This window comes from Aricia agestis, chromosome 3, assembly GCF_905147365.1.
Source record: "Aricia agestis chromosome 3, ilAriAges1.1, whole genome shotgun sequence".
NCBI lineage: Eukaryota > Metazoa > Arthropoda > Insecta > Lepidoptera > Lycaenidae > Aricia > Aricia agestis.
In genome coordinates, this window is record NC_056408.1 from 14836895 (window position 1) to 14847217 (window position 10323).

A 10323-nucleotide genomic window follows, 5' to 3' on the forward strand; every position below is an offset into this window, starting at 1 on the left:
ATACATAATTGCTTATTTAAACTTAGATGTATTAAAAACGGGTGTTTCAATACCATGGTGCCCACTGTATTAAAATGTCTCAAGCTTCATTTAAGAGCCTTTTAGGAGCTAGAAGTCTAAAGACAAGCATGCCAAAGATAAATATTCATAATATTCTGTAGGTAAATCAGAAAAACATAACATCGTATCACAATCGGGAAAAAATGTACAGTTCGACAAGGCTTTAATTGAATGTGTCAATGTCAGTCAATGTGCGCTGCTGGTAAAGGGGAGCAGGTTTTTGTATGATGGAAGCGTTAGTTCCTTTTCTTGCCACGTTCATAAACAGCCTTGTCGAACTCTAGGAGACTACTGCCTACATGTCTTCTTCTTTACTAATGGCTCCTTTGTGAATTGTAAGTCGCCAGTGGTATCAGATACTGCTACATGAACTTGACTTTCTTTTTCCACAAGTTTTGTTACCGTGACAATAAAAAATCACATCTACCCGCAATGAGTATTATAGCTCGTTACGTGGGTAATTTCTGTCTTTTCAGTTTCTGCTAGGGAAGGATAAGTTTGTAAATTATTATTTTTAGTTTCTTCCATGTTGTTTTTAGTTGATAAGTGTAATTATTAAAGGTTTCAAATGCATAATCAAGGAATATTATGTTTTATAATTTTTTATGTAATTTTACTTCATCATGTTAAGAATGTTTTACCAGAAGAATATGGAGACACTATAACTAAACATTTTAAGAATAGTAATCGTAAGTACATAAAGTTGATTCGTTTGTCTAAAATGTTAGAAACCTCTATGATATTATGGATCATCATGAAATTTCAAGGAAAAATAACCTAAAAGCTTGAAGGTCAAATGATTTTGTACATTTAAGGTATGGATTCAAAATGGTGTTTACGTAATTCGTTCGTCTTATGATGTTACAACAGCTAAGTAGGAAATGGAATGTCACGAAAGCTACATACAAATATGTAGCTTTCCTTTTAAGCTCCCTGCTTTAAAATAGGTGTAAATACTTGACACAGAACAGAGCCAAAGCCCGTTCGTGGTGTGCCCGCGGAATGGCGCCTGTGTACCGAAGGTGCAGTGTCCAGCGCACGTCAGGCCGGGCTCCTATAACCCCGACTGCTACCTGCCCAAACAAATTGTCGGGGTCTGCTGCTACACGGGGAGTAGACATGCAGGTATAATTAATTTAGAATAATTATTTTCTAAGAGTGCAGGTATGTAAATGTATCTTTCCTAAAACATGGGCGATTTAAACAAAGTGACGAAAATCAATTAAGTCTTGCGATTAGTTTCTCACCAAGGTGATAGGTTTAATCAGGACTGGTAAAATACTAAAGCTTAAGGGTCAATTCAGACCGCAACGTGACGCGTAGATACATTTCTAAATTTGTATGGAATTGACAGATTTGCAAGACGTCTCACGCAATTGAAATCTGTTATTTCAGTACAAATTTAGAAATGCACAGACCTACGCGTCGCGTTGTGGTCTGAATTGACCCTAAGTGTGTTACTGCTTAAAAAAATCCATTAATAAACAGGTGAAATGGACTTAATAATGCATATGAGAGAAGGAAATTTAAATGTAGAAGATCTAAAAGCTGCTAACAAAACATCTAAACGTAAACTATCCAAGTGGCTAGAAAAGGCAGACATTCTTGCGTCGTTAACAGAAACTACAGTTGATGAGAATTCGCCAAGTTTTGGACATCATTTGGTAAGTAACTGATTAAACTAAAAATTAAACATAGGTAGTTTAACGCTTTCAAGGTTGAGCATGTCACATTGATTACACTATACCTAATTTTATTTTTGCCATTCTAGTCCCTCGTTAACTATGACGCTAAAATACCAGTTCTTGGAAACGGCGCGTTGCAGAATCTGTATGCCACAAAGGAATTAAAATCTCGTGAAGCTATTTTAACTGAAGAACTAAACTTGGGTTTGACTCAACACACGAATAGTGAGTATGTTAAAAACTGCATAAAAACTGAAATTATTTCAATGCTGTTTAATGTCATTTACGAGTACGTTAAAGATTTACATTTTTGGGATGAAATACATGAAATAAATGGTTTTGCAGGTCCATTTTGTCCTGAAGAGCCAGTGTGTTTCGAAGAAATTAATAGGTATAGAACGGTTGATGGAGTGTGTAACAATCCAAAATATCCAAAATGGGGAGCAGCCAATAGTGCGTATCAGAGGTTGCTGCCACCTGCTTTTCATGATGGTGAGTCTAGTTTAGTTACATTCGTTAATTTATTGTGATAAATGAGTACTTATTTCTTGTGATGATGAATATTATTACTTAATAATATTGTAATAAGTGAGTAGTTACTCACAACATGATTCTCAATATAACTACTAGGAACATGGTCGATGCGAAGGTCTGTGAAGAACAAACCACTGGCCAGCCCGAGAGTCATCAGTAGGTTGGTGTTCGACGACAAGTCTCGACACAGCTCCGCTCTCAACCTCATGTTCATGCAGTTCGGCCAGTTTATAGCTCATGACGTTAGCGCTACGGTCATGTTTACTATCGGTAAGCTTATAAACAAGGATTACCCTTGCACTAATTTTTTATCTGATTTAAGTCTTTACATGCAGTAGATTCATTTGGTATGAATACGAGTACGCGTACCTTAAATTACATTTATATCTTCAGCTCCAAATAGAGCCTAATTAAATTAACTACGTTAGAAATAAATCAATTTCAGGCAATGGCAGTTCAATATCCTGTTGCACTAAGAACGGCGAAGAGATGCTCCCAGTGGAAAAGCGGCATTATGCCTGTGCGCCTATATACGTGGATCACGCTGATGACTTCTATGGGCAGTTTAACCAGCGCTGCCTGAACTTCGTGCGGGCACAGCTCGCCCCTAGCAGTGATTGTAAAATCGGTTATGGAAATCCGGTAACTCATATTATTTTATTAAAAATTCTTGTAATGAAGTAGATAATATTTGTAGACAAAGAAATCCTTGCCATTTAATCTCAAATGAGGTATTTTTTCTAGATGAATGGCGCAACACATTTCTTAGATTTATCTCATCTATACGGTACTACAATGAAGAAGGTAATGGAATTGAGGGGACCGAAAGGAGAGCTTAAAGTATTCAACGATTACGGAAGACACATGCCACCACTCACTCACAGGAAAGAATGCGTAAATATGCAAGAAGATTCAGTATGTTTTAATTCAGGTTAGTCTTAGAAAGGCTTAATAGATATAATTTATTCTCAACTTAATCAGTCGGTTAGAAATTGGATTTTTTTTAAATTAAATAAGGGGGCAAACGAGCAAACGGGTCACCTGATGGAAAGCAACTTCCGTCACCCATGGACACACTCAACATCAGAAGAGCTGCAAGTGCGTTGCCGGCCTTTTAAGTGGTAAATAGGATTACAGGGTAGGGGAGGTAAGGAAGGGAACAGGGAAGGGAAGGGTAGGGAATTGGGCCTCCGGTAAACTCACTCACTCGGCGAAACACAGCGCAAGCGCTGTTTCACGCCGGTTCTCTGTGAGCCCGTGGTATTTCTCCGGTCGAGCCGACCCATTCGTGCCGAATTGTAATTTACGTGGCAGAGCCATCTACCACGTAAAGTACAATACGAATTACAATATTTAAATACGTATATTATAATAAATCCAGAGCAATTATATTATAGGGCATAATAACTATGCCCAAATCTTTTAAAAGGCAGTAAATAATCGATATGTTGTAGATAATTATGTATGTAGGTAATATTCATACCATTCCAGGAGATCACCACGGAAACCAAGTAATATCTCTAACAATATTACACACGATATGGACCAGGGAACACAACAGGATCGCTCGGGAGCTTCTACGCATGAATCCAAATATGGATGAAGACGTGGTGTTCATGGAAGCCCGAAGAATAGTACAGGCGGAGTACCAGCACATCGTTTATAATGAGTGGTCACCGCTGTTGTTAGGTTAAATATGTTTTTACTGACTATGACTACATTAATAAGCCAAGTAGTAGATGACAAGAAATAAACGGATCCTAATTTGAAACATTTGCAGGTCCTTCTAACATGGAGTTGTTTGATCTGGAACCAACGCAAAAAGGTTATGCTAAAGGCTACGACCCTGAGGTAGATCCATCCATCACCACAGAGTTCGGGTCAGCAGCTATGCGCTTCGGACATTCGACTGTTGATGGAAAAATCATGTGAGTTTTGTCATATCATTGCTTCGGATTTAGCAAATTATTTAAACTAGAGATCGCCCAATGGTCGAAATTCGACCTTAGTTACAACGATATTAGGACTACTACCTATATTTTGTAAAAATATTGACTTTATAAATTTTTTTTCAACTCTTGTCTCTGGGACTTACCTGATCTCAGTCTGGCCTTGTAAGCATTGTCTAATAGTATCTTAGATTCAATAAAAAAATTATAATCCATTTTCAATTTGTCAACTTGTTGTCAACAGACTTTAACCATAAATAAAAGAGTATAATTCGTATGTATAGGCTTGTCACTCAAAAATCTGTCATTTCTCATGTGTGTGTGTTGTAGTGTGTGTAATGTTTTATTTGTTAAAAAAAATGTATGATAAAAGCATAATTTCAAAATAATGTTAGTTCGATGCACTCCTTCATCATATAAAGTATAACTGTGCAAAATTTCATGCACCTACGTTTCCCCATTTTTCGTAAAAAGGGTTACAAAGTTTTTCGTTCGCGTATTAATATTATGATGATGATTATGTAAATGAGAATTACAAAAATTAAAAAAAAAAACTATTTCAGGGCACTAAGTTACCACAAACGCCAAATGATCGAAGCGGTTCGTCTGCCAGAGGTCATGTTCCAACCAAACAGACTGCGGATCAAGAACTATTTAGACAGCATGTTGGTTGGGCTGACCTGGCAACCGATGCAGGAGGCTGACGTGTTTATTGATGACGCTGTAGGTATTTGTAAACTTAATTTTTTAGGCGAAGCAACTAGCATATAACATCTATAATGCCTCTATCTATTTCAGCTAACAAAATACCTATTCCATGGCGTCAAGCCATTTGGACTGGACCTAGCTGCGATCAACATACAGCGCAGTCGAGACTTCGGCATCCGTCCGTATAATGATTACCGACGCCTCGTTGGTCTTCAGCCGATATTGGACTTCGGTGATCATCATGAAGAGGTATGCAAATGTTACTCATTTTTTTAAACCACATTCGTTGCCTGAAATGATTGTCTCATTTACTAAAAATATAAGTTTACTAAATTTCCCGAGGCTCGTTCACCCAAACTAATTCACGGAGGCGTTTTCCTAAAACATTCATTTATTTTGGTAGGATTCCTACATGGGGTACGATGATCCCGACGACGTGGACCTATTTGTGGGTGGTCTCTCGGAACCCCGAATAAGTGGTGGGGTGGTGGGTCCGACCTTCGCCGCCATCATCGCTGACCAGTTCTCCAGGCTGAAGAAGGGTGACAGATACTACTACGAGTACGGTCCCTCTGTTAATCCAGGAGCTTTTACCCTTAGTAAGTTACAAATTAACAAGCAAATCAATAGAAAACATTCATGCATCGCGCTATCGAAATATTCGTAAATGAATATGTCTCTTTGCTAAAACCCCAGTTTTTTACACGACTTCGGTGAAGCGGCTTATACATCTCAATTCTTATATGGTATCCGATTAAAGAATAACTTGCCAATAAATTGCCAAAATCGATTCGACATTTGATTAAAGTTTGATAGAAATTATGCTTTTAATTTTGCTTGTTAGTATCCTCTTTGATTTAGCTGAACGCGTTGAAGTCTTTTTCTAGGCGAAATCTCAAAAAGTAATTTTAATAGTGTAAATATCCATTGAAATTGAATTATTTTTTCAATGTTTGTTACTGAGATGTCTTATTTTTTTATTTCAGGCCAGCTGCACGAGATCCGGAAGGTGACCCTCGCGCGTGTGCTGTGCGACAACAGCGACGGCCTGGAGTTCGTGCACCAGGCGCTCTACAGCTTCCTCAGAACTGATCACTCAGGGTAAGGATGTTCATATTTAGAATCTACAGCGTGTTCTTACGAGTACAACACTTGTCGACAAGTGCCGTTCGTCTGCAAGAAGCCTGAGTTGCCATCGCTTTATACAACAATGAAGTTAAAAAGTATGGAATATGACATAAAGACCTACAAGGGTATTTCTGCTTCTGAATGTTTGACTTAATTGTCTTCGCGATGATGTCTATTTAACAAGTCCTGCTTCGCGGAACTTATTTTGAGAATGGCTAATGTAGGTAAATTACTTTTTTTATTACAGAAATCCCTCGATTCACTGCAGAGGCGACAGAAATTTACCTGAAATGGACTTGTCTAAGTTCATCACACAACCCAGAGATACTGTATAGACTTATAGCTTAAATACAACCAAACGGAAAATTGTCTACAAAATATTATTTTGATTTTTCTACTATGGGGTGAGGGAGTTAATATATTTTGTTTTTTAAAGGTAATTTTATGATAGAATTCATTAGCAAATTTTCTTTCACCCTTCCTTGTCTGAATAAGTGACACCAATTTTCAGCGTGTAACACTTTTTAATTTTATTGTAAGAGTGAGTCATTTTTAAGTCATTCCACCTGTTACAATAAAATTATTTAGTGTTATTTATTATGTTACAAAAATTTATATACGTAATACGATTTTCTTTGCTTTTAGTCTTATCTTTTTTTTCTTTTCTTCATTTGCAAATGAATTTTATTATATTCTAGTGCGTTTTGGACTCGGTTCAATGATTTTTTCGTTAATAAAAAATCCAGGAGTCGAGAGTGTACTGTTTGAACGTCAAAGTAGAAAAATGCAAAATTTTATTTTTTGGCAGTTAGTCACAACACGTTTTTTTTATTCAGCCTTTTTGTAGTACCTATTTTGTGTAAATTTCCCTGTAAATTTAAGAATTATAGCAAAAGTTTAGCTGTATGTGTGCGGAACCCTAAAATTAGCGTCTTTTGTACTGTCGTGCGATCAAGTGAAAACATTTTTTACATTGTTGAATTTTTACACTATACAATGGTAGATCATAATTATTATTCGCTAATTGCATAATAAAAGTAGATTTTAAGGTTTTTATACGTAAAATGTTTTAAATATTTTAATAGTTAACTAGTGGGTGCAGTTTTACAAAATGGGCGATGTCGCCATATTTTATTAATAATTTGATAAGTGGTATTTTATATTAAGTATGTAAAAAAATCAGTTTCGCTGAGATCATGTTTTGAAGGATGTGTGTAATAGTAGTGTAAGTATATTTTAAAGAGAGCTACCATAATTGTATGTAAATGTAATTTTAAAATATTAATTAGATTTAAAAAAGTGATGGTACATTTATTTAAGTGTATAAAAAGTGTACATAATTTACAATTTGAATTTACATTATTGTAAAACAAACTTTTCTTAAATGTATGAAAGTATCATGTAAGTAATCATTTTTAATGTTTATGTTTGTAATTTTCTCATATTATTGTATATAAATAATTTAAAAATAAATCTTGATCCACCGGGCAGGCGCTATCTATAATAATGTAAAAAGTAATAATAATAAAATTAATTGATTGCAGGGCGCAAAAATTGTTGATTTTGTAAGTGCATGTATAATTGAATAATTAATGTGAGAATAAAATATCATTGTAAGCAGTCTATTTTATTTGAGAATAGCAAAATAAGACAAAATTAATCATTTTTAGTATTGATTTCATCAACCCAATGTGTTTTTTATAACTTAGATTTCTTCTTTTCAAATAAAATCTGACCTGCCAAAAGAATTCAAATTCATGAATATGTTTGTAACATTGTAATAAAATGGAGGAATGTAACCTAACCACGAGGTCTTCTCAGATAGCAATAAGAAGCCTCAAATTCGCGACAGCATCCTCGAATCTTTTTGACTCCTGTCCGTTCGGAGTATTCAAAATAAATGTTGGTGTTTGTTAAAGTTGCTTCACACTGAATGAATTTTGCATCTGGTACTAGATGAAATAATGATTAGCATTAAAATTCTTCTCTCTTTCCAAAATTTTAATGACATGAAATAAGGATAATAGGGTAGTTTTAATTGACTTTAAGTTTCTGGACCTTTCTATAATAAAAGATGAAATTTTTGTCAAAGCTCTTCTGGAGTAGAACAAGTACCAAAAGCACTTTCCTATTATTCACGTAAATATTGATTTCACTTATTAGCTTAGGTCATGTTGACGCCCCTGCGTCAAGGACGTGTGAAGGCCCCTTAAGTGTACACTTGACATACAGAACGTACGTTATATTTAGGACGAAGGCATATACGCGTATTAGGGTTGTCCCAACAAATCTAAATGCGGGACAAGAAAAGGCAGCTCAGTGAGAAATATATTTTGTGTAAAAATTGTAAAAGAAGGCCGGACACCCTGCTATTAAGGACTTATAGTATCACGTGGTATCACTAGTATCAGCTGTCTCACTTATTACATCAATAGGTTCAGTATCGCGCATATAATCTTTAGTAGCATTTTCATATGCAATTACATTATATAGCCGCACTTCTTTTAATTTTGTTTGAACATGTATTACAAACCTAATTATAACTCACTTCTTCCGAACGTGTGGCAACCCTAGACCAAGGCATACACGCGAAATTATTTCTTCTGTTCCGCGAAAGTCCCCTGCAGGTACAGTCATTTGTAAAAGTGTTTTGGGTCATAGTTCAAATTGAGTTTTGTAAGTGCAACCTAATTCGTTTGAGGAAGACGCCATTTATCAAATTAATTAAGTAGGTTACCGCTTCATCTCAGCTTTTAGGTGAGTCAGTATAGTTAAAGAGAAAAAGTGACGGAATGGTCCCAATTTTTTATAGTCGATTATTAACCAAATATTATGAACTGTAACTTGATTGAACAACACAACAAGCAGAATACTAGTCACAATAGTATGTTATTGACAGATTTACTTTAGAGTGTTGTGTTTATTATAGGTAATATTTTAGGTTGCCTACACAGTACAGTAAGTAGGCAGAAAAATTGCAAATCGAACCTTGAATCATAATATAATTTTTTATCTCATTTTCTACGTTTCCTTTAAAAACAAAAAATGTCCTAAAGAATTGGTAAACATTCATAATTTTATATAAAAAAGAAAAAAAACGTTGAATGATTTTTTTTCTACAGAAAAAAAAAATTAAAAATTATTGGATTAATCTCTAATATCGCATTATATAATTAGCACTTATGTACGTGAGTGTCCACGATCAAAGTCAAGGTGCGCCTCGTACGTTACATCGCTCCGTCGCTGTCGGTCGCATGATTTATGAGTTGACTCGTGTGTACACACTCTGTACGCGAGTGTACCGACGTTATGTATAGTCAGCGAAAACAGTGTTTAGATTATTTTTTGCAATAGCGTGGTTTTGAAAATAACAATAATTCTAATACTATGTTTTATAACACAACCTTTATATTTTATTAATGATATCAAATAATTCCTTTAAAAAATCCTATTTAAAAACACTGCTATCGTGCCGTAGATTTCATCTGTCTTTTCGAAAGGAACGTAAAAATAAAAAAAATATTTTTGGTTTTGCACTTTCTGCTAACTTAACATTCTGTGCAACTGTACTGCAGAGTACAGTACTGGTTTTCGATTCTCGGATGCGTCTGTATTCAGTAATCGCTTTGCACTTTTTACGCGAGTATTTTTAATTTGATTTTGACATCGCTTAGGCTATTTTTGGATTCGGTGAATTTCGGTGCTACAATTTTGAAGGTACGATTAAGTTCGTTGTACTTACAACAAAACTATGTAACTCATTATTAAAATTTACCTTTTGCCGGCAGTAGTAGCTAAATTGTTTACGCAGAAAGTAAATGTTACGTCTTCATTTGCATCAAATAGACTACGACCGATTTTGATATACAGGAAAAATCTATATAGTTCGGGAGCCCTAAAACATTTTTTTATTACGATCAAGCAAATTTTTTGTTAGTAGCTACATTTTGATAATTAAGACGAACAACATTTTTCACAGTAATAATATACACTTTTCATGCACTTTTTCCACTTTTATTAATTAACAATTATGTTTTAATAAATAAAAGTGGAAAAAGTGCATGAAAAGTGTATATTACTGTGAAACATGAATTTCCACCAAGAAGTTACGGTACATTCAATATCATAATATATGAACAACATTTTAATCTCCGAAAAATCTCGAAATTGGTAGCTAACAGAAATAGAAAGGATTTCATACTTTGACATGATGGTCCTAAAATATGGATTGTTCTATTTGTAGGACAATGTTACTCTTA

The 10323-nt window shown here is 35.0% G+C and overlaps 1 protein-coding gene across 1 annotated transcript; it reads left to right on the top strand.

The window, feature by feature from the left end:
* The first annotated feature begins 545 nt into the window (after nt 1–545).
* On the top strand, nt 546–6843 carry LOC121725329 (chorion peroxidase). The gene is made up of 15 exons (XM_042112222.1): nt 546–749; nt 1027–1185; nt 1549–1724; nt 1832–1970; nt 2091–2237; nt 2376–2549; nt 2725–2921; nt 3024–3210; nt 3771–3968; nt 4060–4207; nt 4792–4951; nt 5027–5185; nt 5340–5535; nt 5923–6037; nt 6312–6843. The coding sequence occupies exons 1-15, from the start codon at nt 629–631 to the stop codon at nt 6397–6399; spliced, it is 2364 nt and encodes a 787-aa protein (XP_041968156.1). The 5' UTR covers nt 546–628; the 3' UTR covers nt 6400–6843.
* Nucleotides 6844–10323: the final 3480 nt, after the last annotated feature.